Source organism: Muntiacus reevesi, chromosome 1 (assembly GCF_963930625.1).
Source record: "Muntiacus reevesi chromosome 1, mMunRee1.1, whole genome shotgun sequence".
Taxonomy (NCBI): domain Eukaryota; kingdom Metazoa; phylum Chordata; class Mammalia; order Artiodactyla; family Cervidae; genus Muntiacus; species Muntiacus reevesi.
This window is the reverse complement of record NC_089249.1, coordinates 85922124-85943773: the sequence shown is the minus strand read 5'-3', so window position 1 is coordinate 85943773 and position 21650 is coordinate 85922124. Positions and strand designations below refer to the sequence as shown.

At 43.3% G+C, this 21650-nt stretch overlaps 1 protein-coding gene across 1 annotated transcript; it reads right to left on the bottom strand.

The window, feature by feature from the left end:
• Positions 1-391: 391 nt before the first annotated feature.
• REG4 (regenerating family member 4) lies at positions 392-17041 on the bottom strand. The gene is made up of 5 exons (XM_065927067.1): positions 16975-17041; positions 11971-12068; positions 8321-8458; positions 6686-6791; positions 392-459 (listed from the first exon to the last, which is right to left on the bottom strand). Exons 1-5 carry the CDS (start codon positions 17039-17041, stop codon positions 392-394), a joined length of 477 nt encoding a protein of 158 aa, XP_065783139.1.
• Positions 17042-21650: the final 4609 nt, after the last annotated feature.

Sequence of the window (21650 nt, the reverse complement as noted above, 5' to 3'; positions counted from 1 at the left end):
GAGAGGGTGGAGGAATGCAGAAGCTGAAGAGGGCAAGAAAATTTTTCCTGAATTTCTTCTCTCACCATCAAAACTTTATCCCTGATGACCAAAGACCTGACTCTTTCATCAGTGGGAGAGGCACCCCTCATCTGCTAAAGATAGTGGAAGCGGGGAGGAGGAAAGGAGAGTACTATGGAAAGGGATTGTGGGGTGAATATTTAGAGCTAGAAGACACTGTCATACCAATGTTGACATCCCCGCCTCTGAGCTTAAAATGTCAGTGGAATAAGGGCATCATCAGTCTTAGTTGCTATGTTTACTCTTCGAGACAATGATCAGATAGGCAGCATGGCAGAGAAGGAAGAAGAAAGGGCCTTGAGCCAGGGTTGGCAGGATCTGGATTCTTGCTCTAGGGTCGATACTTGCATAGGAAGTGTTGGCGATTGTCACATTCTTTGCTGCTCCAATTTAAAAAATCTGTAAGAAAATAAACATATATTTAAATCCACCCAACTGCTATGCTGAGTTTATCAGCATTATCTAGGTGTTTTGCTTGGACCCATGGATGGGGTACAAAAGTTTGTGTCAGCTTGACTAGGATGTCAATAGTCAAAGCTATGGTTTTTCCAGTAGTCATGTATGGATGTGAGAGTTGGACTATAAAGAGAGCTGAGCACCGAAGAAATGATGCTTTTGAACTGTGGTGTTGGAGAAGACTCTTGAGAGTCCCTTGGACTGCAAGGAGATCCAATCAGTCCATCCTAAAGGAAATCAGTCCTGAATATTCATTGGAAGGACTGATGCTGAAGCTGAAACTCCAGTACTTTGGCCACCTAATGCGAAGAGCTGACTCGTTTGAAATGACCCTGGTGCTGGGAAAGATTGAAGGTGGGAGAAGGGGATGACAGAGGATGAGATGGCTGGATGGCATCACCGACTTAATGGACATGAGTTTGAGTAAACTCTGGGAGTTGGTGATGGACAGGGAAGCCTGGCGTGCTGCAGTCCATGGGGTCACAAAGAGTTGGACAAGACTGAGCGACTGAACTGAACTGAACTGACTAGGATGTGGTGCCCAGTTGTTAGGTCAAACACCAGTCTACATTTTGCTGTGAAGGTATTTTTCTATTTAGAAGTGATTTAGAGGCTATCCACTCCAGTATTGTGGCCTAGAGAATTCCATGGACTGTACAGTCCATAGGGTCACAAGAGCTGGACATGACTGAGCAAATTTCACTTGCATTTAAATCAGTAGACTTGGCATAAAGCAGATTACCCTCCATAACTTGGTAATCATGTAATCAATGAAGGCCTTAAGAGAAAAGACTGAGGTCCCCAGAAGAGGAAGGCATTCCAACTACTCAGCCTCAAGCCTGCAACATCAACTTGCAGGAACATCCAGCCTGCTGACTTGTGCTGTGAACCTCAGATTTGCCAGCCCCCACAATTGCATGAGGGCTTCCCTGGTGGCTCAGCTGGTAAAGAATCCACCTGCAATGTGAGAGACCTGGGTTCAAACCCTGGGTTGAGAAGATTCCCTGGAAGGGAACGGCTATGCACTCCAGTATTCTGGCCTGGTGAATTCCATGGACTGTATAATCCATGGGGTCACAAAGAGTCGGACATGACTGAGTGACTTTCACTTTCACAACTCCATGAGCTGATTCCTTAAAATAAATTTCTCTATCCCACATGCTCTGTCTGTCTGTCTCACTCCACTCACTCTTTCTTCTGTTTCTCTGGAGAACTCTAAGACAGGCTAAAAGAAAAATAATTTAAGCATCATACACAATTGCAAAAGCTCCATACCAGCATTGCTTTTGAGGAAGGCAGGACTTGACATTTTGTTGTTGTTGTTTAGTCACTAAGTCATGTCCAACTCTTTTGCAACCCCATGAACTGTAGCCCACCATGCTCCTCTGTCCACAGGATCCCCAGGCAAAAATATTGGAGTGGGTTGCCATTTCCTTCTCCAGGGGATCTTTCTGACCCAGGGATCAAACCTGTATCTCCTGTATTGGCAGACGAGAGCTCGATGAGCCCCATGGAGCTTGATATACATCAATTGAAAATGAGGATGTGGGGAGGAGTCCTATTTTGTTTGAAACATGATGCTGTAAGGAACACAGCTGAGGCTCTATGAAGCTCCCGTTTGAGGTTCACAGAATTGGAAGCTGCTGAAGCCAGCCATGTCCCAACAGGCCACTTATGTATAAAGGAGGACAGAGAGGAAGGACTTTGGAAGGACTGAAGTATTTTTGAGGAGAGGTTCATTTTTTTCTTTTCCAGAAAATAAGCTCCACAGAATGGCTTGTCAATCTGGGATGTTTACCACTGAGTGGTGAGTGGCTCCCCAGTTGGCTGTCTGCCTGGCTCTGACTTGTAGATCTGGCCCTGGCACTGGTACCAGGGTATGTCAGGCCAATGGGATAAGAGCCTGGGAAGGAGGGCATGGAGGTACAGCCAGGCAAACCAAGGTGAGGTGCCTGGTTCTCAGGAGGAAGAGGAGATAGGTCCTGACCACTCCCTTAGCCACAGGGCCCAGAACTGGGGCCACAGAGTGGAAATAGATGGAGACGCAAACATTCAGGGCACTGCCAAAGTATGGGGCAAAGAGAACATGGCACGAGCTTCAAACAACCATGGGGAACAGAGCAGGCTCCCCAGGGGGCACTGACTTAGGAAAGTGTCTCTCCTCCCTTGTTCCTCCATGAAAGAGGGGCAGGTTCAGGGAAGGGTGTGGGAGACCATACTCGCCTCCCCTCCAGGCCATGAAAGCCACGAGCCCAGACTGCACAGTGATAAGCATCTGACACATATTGGGCTTCCCTGGTGGCTCAGCTGGTAAAGAATCTGCCTGCAATGTAGGAGACCCTGAGTTTGATCCCTGGCTAGGGCAGATCCCCTGAAGAAGGAAATGGCAACCCACTCCAGCATTCTTGCCTGGAGAATTCCATGGACAGAGGAGCCCAGTGGGATATAGCCCTTGGGATTGCAAGAGCCGGAGTTAAAGACTAACCACCACCACCACCACCACGATGATTAGTATTATTTTTCCCTCTGTACAGAGTGGCATCTGAGGCACAGAGAAGTGAGGAATCTGGTCAAGGTCACACAGCTAAGTGAAGGAACTAGACTCCTACCCTAGGCATTCAGAATGCAGACCCAGGGCCTTGACCTAAACTATATTAAATATGAAATTTATTTTTCGGTTATAGAACCCTAGTTATCATTACTCAATATCTCACGGTGAACCAGTGGGTAACTTAGGAAGCACAGTGAAATACAATTTTACAAAAGGTCCTGGTCTTTCTAAACAGAAAAAAGGAACAAGTCCAGTCACAGAGAAACACACATATGGAATGCGTATGGCTGTAATTGGGGATACTAATATTATACCTTATGAGTCTTAAACTGTGTAGCCCCTGAGTTGGTGAAGCTAAGTCTGTTATATAAATATAAAGTGATATTGACAGGGCTGAGGGCAATACTCTTGAATTCTACCCTCACCAGTTTCTAATCCTTGCTTCCTTCCTTGAGCTTTTCTGCCTCAAGAGCCTGTATCTTGAGAGTGGAAAGTTAGGCTGAGTGAATGGGAAGAGAAGCGTCCTGTGGCCTGGTGTTCTCAGGTGGACAACTGGCTTCTGGTTCCCACATAGGGTACTTCATTGTTGGGAACTTTGCTGATGTGGACACAGACTGACAGCGTGAGGATTTTTGTTTGAGAACTCTATCTGATTGAAACCTTAGAATCATGGGAGGGACCTTGGAAGGCCACTGGTTCACTGCTCCCCTGGAGCTTGGTCTGGCATCCAGCCCTAGGAATTCTGATGTTGTCAGTCTGAAGCGATCCCTGAAATTCATATTTTTAAAATGTTCCTGAGCTGACTCTCATGTGCCACTGAGCCTCTTTTAATGCTTTTTTAAAAATTTTAATTTATTTATTTTAATTGGAGGATAATTACTTTATAATATGGTGATGGTTTCTGCTATATATCAATATAAACCGGCCATAGGCATACATACAGAAGCCCCATCCTGAACCCTTCTTCCACCTATCTCCACACCCTATCCTTCTAGGTTGTCCCAGAGCACCGGCTTTGAGTGCCTTGCTTCATGCATCAAACTCGCACTGTTTATCTATTTACATATGGTAATGCACCTGGTTGGTTCAATGCTAGTTTCAAATCATCACACCCTCTCCTTCTCCCACTGAGTCCCAAAGTCGATTCTTTGTGTCTGTGTCTCCTTTGCCGCCCTGCACATAGAATCATCAGTACATCTTTCTAGAGTTCACGTATATGCATTAATGTGCAGTATTTGTCTTTCTCTTTTTTAATGCTGCACCTGCAATAACAACCACATGCATGTGTGCTCAGTTGCTAAGTCGTGGCCATGGGATTTCCCAGTCAAGAATACTGGAGTGGGTTGCCATTTCCTCCTTTTGGGGATTTTTCCCAACCCAGGGATCGAACCCATGTCTCCTGCATTGGCAGGCAGGTCCTTTACCATTAAGCCACCAGGGAAGCCCCAGTAACAACCACAGTGTCCACTTTTGCTTGGTTAACTCTACTGATAGGTTTCTTACTACTTTCTAGGGTAGCTGATTATAATTTTGGACAGGGCTGATTGTTCAGAATATTTTCCTTATCTTGGATAGAAATTTACATTTTGGTAGCTTCTGCATATTGGTCTTGGTGTATTCCTTCCATCAGAGATGACTTATTCCTTAAACAGCAGCTGTAGTCCCTTCCAGACTGTGGGAAATCCTTCCTTGGTCTGTGATATGACCCACTTACCTCCGAAGGTTTGCTTAGAGCTCACCTCAGAGTTTGTCTCCACATGTCCATCACTTTGCTGTCAGAAAGTTTTCTCATTCTTGTGTGCATATAACCTTTATTCTTCAGATAATAGTAAACCTGTTCCACGTCCCTTTCCACCTGAGCCCCAGTACCTGAGTTCTCAGTCCTGGCCCTGCCCAGGCTCACGCCCTGGCTAGTGGGGGAATCCTGGTGACGCTACAAAGGCCTTTTAAACACACTGGGATGTTCTCTTTCAGATCAAGCATCTTTTGCAGCTTTGACATTCTGTTTCCTTTTCATGCCACTTATTAGCCGTGGTTCTCCTATAGGAGTGATTTTGTCCCCCCAGGGGCTATTTAGGGCTTTCCTGGTGGCTCAGACGGTAAAGAATCTGCCTGCCAATGCAGGAGATGTAGGTTTGATCCCTGGGTCAGGAAGATCCCCTAGAGAAGGGAATGGCTACTCATTCCAGTACTCTTGTCTGGCAAATTTCAAGGACAGAGGAGTCTGTCAGGCTACTGTTTATGCGGTTGCAAAGAGTTGGACAGGACTGAGCAACTAACACTTTCAGGGGACATTTAGCAAAGTAGGCAGACATTTTTGGTTGTTACAAACTGTGTATGTGTGTGTGTGTATGCTGCTGGTATCTGCTGGTTAGTGACTAGGGAATGCTAACTCTACAATGCACAGGGCAGCTCCCACAACAAAGCATTACCCACCCCAAATGACTTTTGTAGCAAGGCTGAAAACCCTAACATATTAGCATGAAAAGCAAAGCTTGAAGGCAGGCAAGAGAACTGAAGAGGCTGCAGTGAGTGCCCAGCCTGCAGCTGAGGTTCTGGGCACTATTTTCTGGGATGAAACTCAGAGAATATGAGGGAAGAATGCAGGCAAAGTGAGGTTTCTAGGGCTCGTGGGGAACCCTGACTGTAAAGAAGCCCGAAAGCAATCACACATATTTGCTCCCTGTGGCCTGGATTTCCTCAAAGGTGACATATTTCTCCCTCCTGGTATAGGACAGAATTTTAAGATAAACAGAGACACAGATGTAGAGAACAAATATATGGACACCTAGAGGGGAAAGGGGGAGGGGATGGGCTGGGAGATGGGGACTGACACATATATACTACTATGTATAAAATAGATAACTAATGGGAACCTACTGTGTACTCAGTGGGAAAAAGAGGGTTCAATCTGCTCATAGGCCATATATTAAGTTAATCTTAAAAATGCATTCCAATATACAGTAGGTGCAGACAAATACTATTTGATTCCACTTATATGAGATACCTAGAATAGTCAAACTCATAGAGTCAGAAAGGTCATTGGTAGATGCCAGGGATGGGAGTGGGGAGGGGGTGTGGGGAGAGGGAAGGGGGATTTAGTGTTTAATGGGGACAGAGTTTCAGTTTAAAGAGGTGAAAAATTTGGGAGATGGAGGATGGTGAGAATTGCACAACAGTGTGTATGTCCTTAGTGCTACTGACCTATACAGCTAAACATGGTTAAAATACTGTGTTTTATATTATGTGACTTTTACTATGATAAAAAAACATTAAAAAGTGAACATAAAAAAAGCAAATGTAATCATTTGCTATATAGCAGTAATCAATGCGACATGGTTAATCAACTATATTTCAGTTAAAATGAGTTATTGAAAAATAAAAAAAAGAAAAAAGTGATTGGAGCAAAAGAAACTATTGATAACTGAATGGCTGGTACACTGATCTGGCAAAGATTGTGACAAGGTCACAAATGGTCAGTGAGTAAAGTCTGGGACGAGGCCACTGTCCTGTAGAGTTGTTGGTGTGAAATGGTGCAAAGAGGAGTCAAGGTCCAGCTTCGCTCTTAACAGGAAAGAGAAGGAGCTGGGATTCAGGAAGAGATGTGGCAGAACTTACTGGTCTTGGCATTCATCGCAGCACAGTACTTGTTCTCACCCACGGACTTGCCAGACAAGGATCTGTAAATATACACGGCTCCATCCACCCACTGCCACTGATGCTTCTGCAATGACAGGAGATGGGAGACACGTACACATCAGCCTGCCCACCTGCTCACAGCCCAGATGGTCACCGCAGCCCCCTTAGACACAGCTTTCACCGTAAAACTTGGGAAGGCACAGAAATGTGTGAAGGGAAAATAGAAAAGTCACTCCATTTAACCTTCAGGAAGACAACATTACTGATATTTTACCATATTTACTTGTGGTGTAACCATTTTTATCTATCACAATATTTTTATGTACTGAAAAATGTGGTAGCGTTTAAAACATGTATATTCAATTTTGTAGTATTTTGCTTTCCAAACATTTTTTAATGGTAAGAATGTACCACAATTTACCTTACTGATTCTCCTATTGATTGATGTTTATGTTGTTTCCAATTTACAATTATTGTAAAGAATACCGCTATGAACAATTTTATTTGTAAAGCTGTTTCTGTACTTAAAATTATTTTTTAAAACTATCCTCCCAGAAGTAAAATTAATGACCAAGGGGCATGAATATTTTAAGGATATTAAAATGCATTCCCAAACTGCTTTTCAAAAACAGTTCAGTTGTAGGAATTTATACCGTCATTAACTGGGAAATTTCTCCTTATCTTAAAAATATTATTCATTAACAAAAAGTAAGCATCTAGTAATCTGAGTCAAGTTATATTGTTATTCTAATTTGTATTTCTTTCATACATTCATTGCACAATTCGTTAGGCTGTTTATTAGCCTCAGTCATGAAGGTAAAAAATTAAATTTAAAAAACCTGGGAGAAATCCCTTCAATTAAAAAAATAAATAAAAATTTAAAACTCAGATAGAAATAGATGTAAAATATTTATCCTATCTTTGAATGAGAGGGCTCTGGTTGATAGTAGTGTGAATACTAATAATGTAAAATTAACTGTATAAATTATTTGTAACATCTATAGCAAAGTTTATTAAGAAACACAAAGTCTAGGATTTTTCTCCTTGTATTCTTTGTGCTTTTTGGTTAACATAGAAGCCCCACAAAGAATCTATAAATTGCAGTTCCCACACAGAGACTTCAGCAACCTCACATGTCATTTCTTACAAAGAGGTACTGAGAGGGGTAAAATGAAAGGCCAGTGAAGAAAGTTAAAGATGGCATAAAACACGTGATGGCATCTAGTGAAAAGCTTAACTGAAAGCTTTCCACTTTAACTCAAGATCTAACTGGAATTTAATTAAGCGGGATCTCATGAGGCTCTCTGTGTGTGTCTGTGTTTATTTGTATAGGTATATGGCCCTATATACTTACAGAAACTTTTTTTTGAAAGACTCTGAGGAGCTGGTAATTTTGTGTTTAAAAAGACTTGAGAGGGCTCTAAACGGATAGGTCTGTAAATGGAGGACATGGCTTTGTCCCTAACCTGGAAGCCTTGGCCTCCATCAGCTGGAGGCAGGTGACTGAAGATCTGTTGTGTGTGCCCTCGTCAGTGGGCCTGGGGCCGTCTCCCAGACAGGCGCTGTCTATCTGCTTCTCCCAAGGGGCCATCAGTGGGCCAGGTCTGAGGTTACCTTCTGCGGGTCATGCAGGCCAATCCACACCGGCTTGTTTCTTTGATAGGCACGTATGTACTTTGCTATGGTGCTGGCTTCCTTCAAACCCAGGACAGATGCCAAGTGGGCTCCGTTTCCATATGACTGACACTCGAGCTGAGGGCAAGGAGGAGAAACGAGGTTTAAAAACATGGCCCACAACCTAAATGTCCATCTACAGACAAATGGGTGAAGACGATATGGTATATCTCTTTGATGGCTGAGTAATAGTCCATTATGGGCTGAGTAATAATGGACTATTACTCAGCCACAAAAAAGAATGAAATAATAACATTTGTGGCAACATGGAAGGACCTAGAGACTATCATACTAAGTATAGTAAGTCAGACAAAGACAAATACCATATGATATCACTTACACGTGGAATTTAAAAAATGATGCAAATGAACTTATTTACAAAACAGAAACAGACTCACAGTCATAAAAAACAAACTTCTACTTACCAAAGCGGTCAGAGGGGGAGGGGTAAATTAGAAGGTTGGGGTTAAAATATACATACTACAATATATGAAACAGGTAAACAAGGATCTACTGTACGGCACAGGAGATTCTACTCAAGATCTTGTAAAGACCTAGAAGGGAAAAGAATCTAAAGAAGAATATATTGGTAGAGGTATATGTATAACTGAATCACTTTGCTGTATGCCTGAAACTAATAGGATATTGTAAATCAACTGTATTTCAAGAAAAATTAGAAAAAAAAGAAAGAAAAGCACAGCCTTCACCTCAGAACCCTAGCTCACCAAGCAGCATGCACACACACAGCTCTCCTCTGAGGATCTAAACCCCACAGAAGACGTCCTGTCATCATGGGAGAAAGCATAACACACAGGTGTCGGGCCTCCTCGAGGCCGGGTCACGCGCTTTAGGGCCAGTGGAAGTGCCTGGGGTCCTGGACTTGCCTCTTATTTGTGTCTGTGACCCTGACAAGGCTCTGTACCTCTCTTCCTCGTCTGTAAAATGCAAGACATAATTATGGCTACACAAGGGAGTAGTTACGAGCATGGGACTGCCATAATGATGCATTATAGTAATGCACTTAAACAAATCGGAGCCCACTGATTGTAAAATGTGCCATTCTCTAACTAGAAACTTACTGCCCAATTGAAAAACTCATTGTATATACACACACTTTACAGACAGACAGAGAGATACTTTAAACTCTCCTGGGCTTTGGTATAGGATCTGCCTACATGATAAAACTTAATTTAATAAAACCATGGTTTGACTGTGGTTGCTACCCTAATGCTTGCCTTTGAACTTGCTCAGTATTAGATGTGGTTATTGTTTGATGATAATCTTGTCCTGGAGGAGGGCATGGCAACTCACTCTAGTATTCTTGCCTGGAGAATCCCATGGACAGAGGAGCCTGGTGGGCTACAGTCCATAGGGTCACAAAGAGTTGGACACGACTGAAGTGACTTAGCAGTCCTCACACTAAGTGTCAGCCACTTTACAAAACCCAAATGTTTTTACATCCATAATTTCATTTGCCTTTCAAATTTGTGAGGTGTGGAAGCTGGATTACCAGTCCACGTTTAGGGAGTGTACCAATCACAAAGATTCTTGGGACAGAAGAGCAAACAGGCTCAGTCGGTTTAAGTGATATTCTCCCTGTAAATTCACATGGCTAGAACCCAGAGCTCTGCTTGTTCAGTCTGAGATTGGGTTTACCTGTCATTTTCATGCCAGCCCCATTGCCCCCAGGAGTTTTGTGAACTAATATAGCAGCTAGGAATCAAGAAGCACAGCGCTGTGAGGTCAATTTCTCCGGTCCTTCCCGACACCTTCTCTGCACTCTGGTTCAGGAGTGGTTAGTTCGGATAAGGCTCAGCAGCAATCTTATGGATTGTTTTTGCCTTAAAAATCTGAATTGAGCATCTACCATGTGCCAGAGGTTTTTTGCAACAACCTCAGCAACCCCATGGGATGGAAGTATTGTCCCCATGTTACAGAAGAAAGCTGGTAAAGTGAGGTATAGCTCTAACTAATGCCTGGCAAAACATAATTTAAATGCACACCTATTTTATTCCAGTATAGACTTGGACTTCACAGGTGGGCTTCCCCGGTGGCTCAGTGGGTAAAGAATCTGCCTGCAATGCAGGAGACACAGGAGACGTAGGTTCAATCCCCGGGTTGGGAAGACACCCTGGAGAAGGGCAGGGCAACCCACTCTAGTATTCTTGCCTGGAGAATCCCACGGACAAAGGAGCCTGCCGGTTATAGTCCATGGGGTTGCAAAGAGTCAGATAGTTCTGAAGCAACTGAGCAAACGTGTTATTCCAAAGCTCCCCAGATATCTTCCTCTTTGTTTTGGTAGAATTAGCGTTGGGCTCTCCGGGGACAGGCAGTACAAATGTCTGAGGCCATTGTGGGCCCAGATTGTACCCCACATCCCCACTGGTCTCCCCAGTTGGTGACTCCAGTAAAACTACCACAATTCAGAGACACAGCAGCCCTGACTCCTCATGTTCCGAGGTAACTTACTCTGACTGACTACATGGGTTTCTCTTAGGAAAACCTCAGTGAAAATAAAACCAATGCATTTCTTGAGTTATGGGGACACTAAGGCCTTCCACGTGTTCGGAATGCTTCACTCTCTGTCAGGTGGCTCTGAGGCTGGTAAATCTTGTACAGCAATTCAAGTTGTTCTTTCTGTAAGTTCCTCATCTCATCCTCTTTGGCTTAATGTGCTTCTGTCTTTATCCCTGATAATGGACTCCCGGAGGGGAGGCTGTCTCTGGTTCATTCTCATGCCTTTGCAGCCCCTCCAGGGTCTGGGCCTGTAGCACACACTCCATCGATTTGTTGTTGTTCAGTTGCCCAGTCAGGTCCAATTCTTTGTGATCCCATGGACTGCAGCACGCCAGGCCTCCTTATCCCTCACCATCTCCCAAAGTTTTCCCAAGTTCATGTCCACTGCATCAGTGATGCCATCCAGCCATTTCATCCTCTGATGCCCTCTTCTCCTCCTGAATTCAATCTTTCCCAGCATCAGGGACTTTTTCAATGAGTCAGCTGTTAGCATTAGATGACCAAAATACTGGAGTTTCAGCTTCAGCATCAGTCTTTCCAATGAGTACTCAGGGCTGATTTCCCTTAAGATTGGCTGATTTGATCTCTTTGCTGTCCAGGGGACTCTCAGGAGTCTTCTCCAGCATCACAGGTCAAAGGCATCAATTCTTCGGTGCTCCACCTTCTTTATGGTCCAGCTCTGACAACCACAACTGTACATAACCACTGGGAAGAACATAGCCTTGATTATATGGACCTTTATTGGCAGAGTAATGTCTCTGCTTTTCAACACACTAAGTTTGTCATAGTTTTCCTGCCGAGAAGCAAATGTCTTCTGATTTCATGGCTACAGTCACCACTGCAGTGATTTCAGAGCCCCAGAGAGGAAATATGTCACTTTCCACTTTCCCCCCTCTATGTGCATACAACATTAAAGGGATTGAAGGGGTAACCCTCTTCTCTCCACTTCACCTGCCAGGTGACTTCTCAGAACACCAGAGAAGGACCCTTGGCTCTGAGTTGAATGATACCTGGAGCTTTGGGTGTTCCCTTGCTCTAGAGACACCTCTCTGAGCATGAGCCAGATTTCTTACCTCAGCCTCAGACCAGTTCCTCAGCTTCCGGAAGTATCCATAGCAATACGACCTGTGGTAAAACCACCCGGTAGGACAGCTAGGTCTCAGGATAATGGCTGTGCAGAAACAAAAGGCAAATACAAGTTACAAAGGAAAGAAAAAGCAATTCAACACCTTAGCCAGTTTAAGACCTAGGTCCCCTTGAAGGAGGAGAGGCTGAGCGTCCTGGAGGCAGGATCGCTCTCTGCTGCCACAGCTTTATACTGTTCACCTTTCTCCTGGCATCTCCGGAGGCGGCTGTGGTCTCTTACCAGAGTACTTCAGCATTGGGGAAAAGGAGATAATCAGATCTTTGAGGCTACTGGACACTGGCTCTGAACTGACACCGATTCTAGGAGACCCCAAACATCACTGAGGTCTGCCAGTCAAGTAGGGTTTATAGAGGTCGAGTGATCAATAATGTTTTAGCTCAGGACTATTTTCCATGGACCCAGTGGTCCCCCAAGCCCATCCCTGTGCTAATCTCCTCAATAAAGGATTATGTAATTGGAATAAACATCCTCAGCAACTGGCAGAATCCCCACGCTGGTAGCAAGATCAAACAGATGTAATTCAAGAGATCGCAAGAGTGGATAAGGGGTATAAGTTGGTAGTTTTAGGCATCATAGGGAACAAATGGGTTTTTCCTTTTTTTATCTAGGGGAATGCATGACCGGTTAGATGGCAACTTGGCAGGAACCTGAAAATGGGGGTCTGTAAGTCAGTAGCCAGGGGAGGGGAACATTTTAGGCTAAGGGGGTGGGTGAGCAGAGAAACGGCAGCAAGAAGAGCAAGCACTTAGGTTTGCCTTACGTGTAGAGGATCTGTCAGGCAACCACTACAGAAAACAGAAGGAGAGAGCCAGGGCCCAGAAGCCAGGGAAACCATGATTCAGAGAGAAGCACAAACTCTTTCAGCTAGTGGACTGATGAATGGGCCCTGCCACTGAAACTGCTGGAAATGCAGAGGACCCAGATAATGAACGGGATGCTGAGCTAGTAAGTTTGGACTTTGTGCCAGTGTGGCCACGTGGTAATGCTGTAGATGGGCGCAGGAGTCTTTCCACCCCCAGTGTATGTCCACGGACTGTTGTGGTCACATAGCATCTCCTCTCTCCTCAGGCAGATGACACAGCCATCACTTGCTTGCGTGACACTTCTGTTCCACTTCATTGCATGTGTTAGCCCCGCAGTCGTGTCCAACTCTTTGAGACCCCATCGACTGAAGTCTGCCAGGCTCCTCTGTCCATGGGATTCTCCAGGCAAGAATACTGGGGTGGGTTGCCATTCCCTGATCCAAGGGATCTTCCCAATCCAGGGGTCGAACCCCTGTATCCTGCATTGCAGGCAGATTCTTTACTTCTGAGCCACCAGGGAAGCCCTGATCTACTTCATTCGTTGCCTACAAATCTCCTCTCTTTCAAATCTCCTGTTGCTTTCAGATAAGCTCTCCACTCAGTTGGACATTCAAGGGTGTTCAGAGCCTGGTCACATGGCCCTAGTGAAACCCAGCTTCCAGTGCAGCAGCCCCAGCTCCATCCTGGAACATGACGCTCGTTGTTGACATAGATTCTTTGCTTATGCTCCGCTTTGTACCTGTGAATGATGGACAACGACTAACCTAGTGGAGGCACAGCAAGACAAGTTTCAATGTCAAAGCATCTCTTTGCCCTTTCCTGTTTTCCCATCTTGTTTGCCTTTAACCTTGCCTGTGTGCTAAGTCACTTCAGTCGTGTCTGACTCTCTTTGGGACCCTATGAACTGTAGTCCACCAGGATCCTCTGTCCATGGGATTCTCCAGTGACCCTATAAACTGTAGTCCACCAGGATCCTCTGTCCATGGGATTCTCCAGGCAAGAACACTGGAGTGGATTACCATGCCCTCCTCCAGTGGATTTTCCCGACCCAGGGACCAAACCCACATCTCTTATGTCTCCTGCATTGGCAAGCAGCTTCTTTACCACTAACATCACCTGGGAAGCCCTCTGTTTGATCTCGAAAGAGCTTAATTATAGGCATGAAATCACTAGGCAATTTAACCTAACTCTTGAATTATGCTCTCCTGAATGCATACTATGCCTTATCTAAACTGCTGATTATTTTCCTAGATAAAAAGAAGTAAAAATGAAGAATTCAGCAGTTAGAAAATGTTGTTGTTGTTTAGTCACTAACTCATGTCTGACTCTTTGTGACCCCATGGACTGCACCACACCAGGCTTCCCTGTCCTTCACCATCTCCTGGAGCTTGCTCATACTTATGTCCATCAAATTGCTGATGTCATCCATCCATCTCATCCTCTGTCGTCCGCTTCTCCTCTTGCCTTCAATCTTTCCCAGCATCAGGGTCTTTTCAAATGAGGATGAAAAGTATTGGAGCTTCAGCTTCAGCATCAGTCACTTCAATGAGTATTCAGGGTTGAGTTCCTTTAAGATTAACTGGTTTGATCTCCTTGCAGTCCAAGAGACTCTAGAGTCTTCTCCAGCACCACAGTTTGAAAGCATCAGTTCTTCAGTGCTTAGCCTTCTTTATGGTCCAACCCTCACATTCATATATGATTACTGGAAAAAACATAGCTTAGACCATATAGACCTTTGTCGACAAAGTGATGTCCCTGCTTTTTCATATACTGTCTAGGTTTTCTTAGCTTTTCTTCTAAGGAGCAAGAATATTTTAATTTCATGGCTACAGTCACCGTCTGCAGTGATTTTGGAGCCCAAGAAAATAAAATCAGCCACTGTTTCCACTTTTTCCGCATCTATTTGTCATGAAGCGATGGGACTGGATGCCATGATCTTAGTTTTTTCAATGTTGAGTTTCAAGACAGTTTTTTCACTCTCCTCTTTCATAGTCATCAAGAGGCTCTACCCTTAATAGTCCCCTTCTCAATCCTGCAGGCAGATCATGCAGGCAAGATGACATTGGACTAGTCAAGCAGTCTGCACACAGTGGGGAATAATGCAGAATCCAATTTCCTGCATCAATAATTCATTAAGATTCTTGTCTCTTTCTCCCCTTTAAAAATCATCAAGGCTGAGCAGAATCTTTGGAGTTGGTCTCTGGACACAAGTTCACCTTCTCCCTAGATTTCCAGCTTTTCTGAGTCAAGCACCTTTCCTTTCTAAGCAACAAGCAGTCAAATTGGGTAACAAAGGGGTACCTCAAATGTATCAGTAATTGTCAAAAAAAAATAGTAACTACTTAATAAATTGCAGCTATCAAAATAATCACATTATCATTATAACCCATGTAATATGTTTTGAAAATAGTAACTAGTTAGGATGTTTTTTGTTTTGTTTTTCTAACTTTTTATGTTCTATTGGAGTATAGCCGACCAACAATATTGTTGTAATTTCAGGTGAACAGTAAAGGAATTCAGCCATGTGTGTGTGTGTGTGTGTGTGCATCCATTCTCCCCCAAACTCCTCTCTCGTCCAGGCCGATGCAGAGTTCCCTGTGCTATACAGTAGGTCCTTGTTGCGAATCCATTTTCAGTATAGCGGTGTGTACATGTCCATCCCCAACTCCCTCACTCTCTCTCCCCCCACCCCCCTTCTTGGACAGCTCACTCTCCACGGCACAGTTTGGGCGAATTTCAAGCCCCCTCAGGGAAGCCAGGACCAGAGCAGCAAGGCACTAACTCCCCAGGCTGTTGACTAGAAATGGCCATGGAACGTGGCCCGCTGGGGGAGCTTGAGGGCAGCCCCTCCCAGTCCTTCACACGCTAGCACGTTCCAGAGAAAGTGGTTGAGCTCCCCAGGTCCTAAATGGCCGTAGGTGGTCAAGAGAGCTGGTAGCTGGACCCACAGACTTCGGCCACGAGCACCAACATGAGGCCCCAAGAACCCTGCTTCTCTTTGTATCTCCTTCCAGTCACTCTTTACCCTGGCCTGGGCATCCCCGCTGGCTGACGTGCTGGGTCATGAGCAGCCCTGGGCCCTCTCAAGGGGCCTCTTCTCCGTAGAAGTGCTGCTCAGGCGAGTTTCTTCACTCCCCGTACCACGCACGACACCAGCAGGAACTCCGCAGACTGTCAAAGCAGCCAGGATACTTATTCTTAGCCCATATATGCAGCTTTCTTCCCCTGCTTTCTCCACTGGTAGATTCTAGGGTATTGCTTACTACCTCACAGATGTGTTACTTCGATATTTTATTTATAAAATATTTTATTTTTGTTTATCTATTTATTTGTCTGTGCCTGGTCTTAGTTGCAGCATGTGGGATCTTAGTTCCCTGACCAGGGATTGAAGCCAGCCGCCTGCACTGGGAGCGCAGTCTTAGCCATTGGGCCCGCAGGGAAGTCCTGACATGTGACTTTATACTTGATTCTCCCTAGGGATTGAACCCAGGTTTCTCGTATTGCAGGCAGATTCTTTACCAGCTGAGCCACACAGGAATCCCAAGAATACTAGAGTGGGTAACCTATCCCTTCTTCAGCAGATCTTCCCAACCCAAAAATTGAACCAGGGTATCCTGCGTTGCAGGTGGATTCTTTACCAACAGAGCTATCAGGGAAGCCTCGTTTTTGTTTGTTTATTTACTTGTCTGTGCCAGGTCTTAGTTGCAGTATATGGGATCTTAGTTCCCTGACCAGGGATTGAACCTGGCCGCCTACATTGGGAGCGCAGAGTCTTAGCCACTAGACCACAAGGGAAATCCTGACGTGTGACTTTATACTTGATGCTGGGCCTACATGTGTGTTGGAGCCATCTCTCCAACTAGTCTTATGTTCTTTGCAAACTGGAATTCCCCAATATGTTGAAGTAGGAAAACAGTGTACAAAGCATTGGGTAGTTCTAATTATGGTTATCATTTCTTGACTGCCAGGTGACAGGTACTTTAAATACATTATCTCCACCCTTCACAATAAACTTGCAAAATAATCATTATAATCTACATTTGATTGATGATGGTGTCACTACGGCTCACATCCATACAAAGAACATTGACTGTGGGCTCAATTCCAGCTTAGTGACTGATACTCACCATCCAGGACTTGAGTGCTGGCTACACAGCTCATCAGAAAAACCAGCCACATGCTTTTCGGAGCCATCTTCCTCTTCCCCCAGGGACAGAAGTGCTTCAGGAAGCACGGATCTCAGAGTCCTTGTCAGTTTTTCCTTGATACTCCTGGATTCACCCAGATCTGAAATTTCAACACATTTGCACTAGTGAAGTGGACCCAGGAATTTATAAAAGCCAAATCATATTAGTAGATGCATTCTTCTCCATCACTCGGTTGTACCCAATTCTTTGTGATTCCATGGACTGTAGCCTGCCAGGCTCCACTGTCCATGGGATTTTTCAGGTAAGAACAGTGGAGTGGACTGCCGTTTCCTCCTCCAGGGGATGTTCCCAACCCAGGGATCAAATATGTGTCTCCTGCATTGCCTGCATTGACAGACAGATTCTTTACCTCTGTGCCACGTAGGAAGCCCAAATCATAAATGAAGGAAAAAATATCTCTCTGGCTAAACCCAAATTATACAACAAAGGGAATTTGAAAAGATAGATGCACCCCAATGTTCGTTTCAGCACTGTTTACAATAGACAATAAATAGAGGCAACCTAAATGTTCATCAACAGATGAATGGATAAAGAAGATGTGATGGACCTAGAGATTATCATACTAAGTGGAGTAAGTCAGAAAGAGAAAGACAAATACCATATGATATCACTTACGTGGAATCTAAAATAGGAAACAAAGGAACTTACAAAACAGGAACAGGTTCACAGACTTAGGAAAGAAACTTATGGTTACCAAAGGGGCAAGGTATGGGGAAAGGGTAAATTGAGAGTTTGGGATTGATATATACAGAGTATCTTTAAAACAGATAATCAACAAGCATCTACTGTATAGCACAGTGAACTCCACTTTACTACTAATAATAACTCCGCTTTTCTGTAATAACCCAAATGGAAAAAGAATTTGAAAAAGAACGTACATATATATGTGTAACTGAATCACTTTGTTGTACACCAGAAACTAATAGCATTATAAATCAACTATAGCCTGCTGCTGGGAAAGACTGAAGGCAGAGGGGGAGGGGACGACAGAGGACGAGATGGTTGGGTGGCATCACAGACTCAACTGACATGAGTGTGAGCAAGCTCCAGGAGATGGACAGGGAAGCCTGGTACGCTGCAGTCCATGGGGTGGCCAAGAGTCGGACTCGACTGAGCAACTGAACAACAACATACTTCAATACTAAATAGGAATCTCGAGCTAAATATAAAGATTAGGAAAATTTATCTTATGCCAGCCCTCTGAGCCAATGCCAAAGATCTAACTCTGCTGGGCTGAATGGTTTCAAGTCTGAAAACCTTTGGTATAGTCTGGAGAGCCCGCCCTTGCTATTCTCAGGAGAGCCAAGAGAGGGCGGCCAAAGCAAGCTTTCTCTCAGATGAGGCAGTATTTGCGCTTTAATAGAGAGTCGGACACGACTGAAGCGACTTAGCAGCAGCAGCAGTTTAAGTCAATCAAGTCAATCCCAACCGTGAGTTTTTAATGTTAGAATTAAAACTGAGTATGTTATCTAATATCTCCACTTTACAGTTTAGAAAACCTGAGGTATGAAGTCATTTTCTCATTGTCACACAGTTACAAGAATTCCTGTCTTTAGTTCAACTTTCTTCCGTTTACATGATACCACACTTTAAAGAAAATAATTTTATCTTTTCCTGTGACAAAATAGTACACAAATTATTAAAAGATCATTGAAAACCTAGAGAATACGAAGTAATCTTCCAGAGAAACAATTGAGTGAAGAGCTTATTAACATTTTCTAGACATTATATAGACAACATGTGTTGTTTATATAATTTTGTATAGTCATATAATTCTGTAACCTGGTTTTCTCTCTCAGAAACAGATTGATTGTAATAAACCTTCTTCCACTCACATAACTTTTATGAAGTTTTGCTTCTCTCTTTAGTACAAATTCACATATGTGAGAGCCTGTTAAGTTGCTTCAGTTGAGTCTGACTCTGCAACCCTATGGACCGGAGCCTGCTAGGCTAATCTGTCTATAGGATTCTCTGTCCATGGGATTCTCTAGGCAAGAATACCGGAGTAGGTTCCCATGTCCTCCTCCAGGGGATCTGCTGGACCCAGGAATCGAACTCTTGTCCCTTACATCTCCTGCATTAGCAGGTAGGTTCTTTACCACTAGCGCCACCTGGGACGTCCAAATTCACATACACAGGGTTGTAATTTCACAGAACACACAAAGTGTCACATTGATATTCTTGGCTAAAATACCCTCTGAACCTAGAGGAGTAGGAGGGAGGCTCAAGGAGGGGATATACACACACTTATAGCTAATTCAGGTTGTTGTACAGCAGAAAGCCAAGATAACATTGAAAGCAATTCTAATTCAATTAAAAAATAAATTTCAAAGAATTAAAAAATGCCCTCTGAATGGGCTGCACTGTGTGTTCATTCTAGCACTAGTGGGCAGGAATGCTGCTTTCCCCAGCCCTTAATGAACACCTGATTTGTCCATTTTTTTTCTTGCTAATTTTGGTATATTAAAGAAAAACTTCATTTTAAAAATACTGATAAAGTTGAATGTCTTTTTATGTAATGATTAGCTTTTAAAATTTCTTTTATGAATTTTTGGTTTACAGCTTTGCACAGCTTATTGTGGGATTTTTTTATCTTTCTCTTCAGGAATTTGGAGGGCTTTCTTTGTATATTTATTGTCTTTTGTATCTTACCAAAAATATTTCCTAGTTTGTATTTTCTCTTGTTTACAATATATTTTTTTTGCCTACTGAAAATTTCAAAAATTGTCCTAGTTATCATCTCCTTTATAAATTTTGGAATTTATATTTGAAAAACTGGCCATTGCCATCCACATAAGATTAAAATATCAACCTCTATTCTCCTTTTATCCATTAGGCAACTACTTTAGTGTAAGCATGGAGTTGGGTAAAAGATTTTTTCCCCCAAATCATTACTAATATGAGTAATTCATTGCATTTTAATCTGAGCATACTTTATAATCCCCAAATCAGCATACATATTCTAACTCTCAAATAATAGATGACTTAAGGAAAATGGTGGAGCAGAGTATTTGAATTGGAAACTTTCCCAGAAAATCCAAAGATGAGGTCCATATTAAGGTCCATATGAACACTTTGACACAGTGTTGATGAGGAGGGAAACAAAAGAGTGAAGAGTGAATAGTGTGTGGCTGTGATGACCTCTCTCTCTCTCTAGTTATGGTATTAACCCTGCAATTAATTCCTCTGAGGAGCCTCCATTCCCAAAGTGATAGAGGTATTTTGGCTGTCCAGTACCCCCTTCAAGACACAAAAGGTAAAAACTTCACTCTCAGGTCAGTAATCTGGGGAAGGGAGGTTCAGCATCTTTTTAAATATGGTCCTCCCCACTTATCTGCAGGGAATACGTTCTAAGACCCCGTGAAACCACAGATATTACAGAACCCTATATATACTGTTTTTCCTATGCTAATCGGGATGGGGGGTGGGGGTGGCGGGAAGCAGTACGCTGGACAAAGGGATGACCCGCCTCCTGAGTGGGAATAAGCAGGATCATGCTAGATTTCACCAGGCTGCTCAGAACAGAGCATAGCACAATCTATAATTTATGACTTTTTTATTTTTGGAGTTTACCATTTAATATTTTCTGACCCCAGCTGACTGAGGATAGCAAACTTCGGAGAGTGCCACCAAGATAAGGCAGGGGCACTACTGTTACCTATAACTGAATCTTAACAAATCGACATTCATTGAATGCTCCCATATCATCCAGTTTAATCACCATAACTGGGCTGCCTTCCAGATATCATTAGCTTATTTCGCACGTGAAGACCCTGAAGTTTAAGTATCTAGATTAAGATTAATATCTAGATTAGTATCTAGATTAAGTATCTAGATTAGTATTAGTATCTAGATTACTATTAGATTAAGTATCTATCCTACAGTTTCACAGCTTCTAGATGGCTGAGCCAGGATTAAACTCAACACTATTTGAGACCAAAGCCAACACTCTATAAGACAAGAAAGGAAATAAGTAATTTAAATTAAACAAAACAGCAACACAAGCACGATTAACATGTTTTGAACTACACCTTGTCCTTTCTGGCCCAGTTAAAAGCTGGCAAAGAAAAACAGATGCTCAAAGGTAGCCCTGTGCCCTCAACAGCATGGAGGATTAATTACCTGGTTGGCATTCAAAGCTCTGAGGACCCTTGCCTTCTTCAGTGTCCTTAGAGATCCCGGCAGTTTCTGAAGTTCTTATATCTTCTTGCCTCAGGAATTATATGACGTTTGCTTTAATCATACAGCAGTGGTGTTTACAAATAATAGCCATCCATAAAAGTCTTATCTACAGTCAAAGTGAACTGTATGAGATATGAATTGAGAACATATCCAAGTTGTGTTTTAATTATTTAAGAGAACCTCTCCCTAATTGCAAATAGAGTCTTTTCTTTACAACCCATCTTAGCAATATCCTGTAATTTGTGATGGAAGAAAATTATACGTATTGAGGGATAGGAAAGTAATTTTGGCTTATATTATGATTTAACTTGAAATGTATGCTAACTAGAATAGCTTATTTGTAGAAATAGAGTTACAGATGTAGAAAACAAACACAGATACCAGGGGATAAGGCGGGAAGGGATTAATTGGGA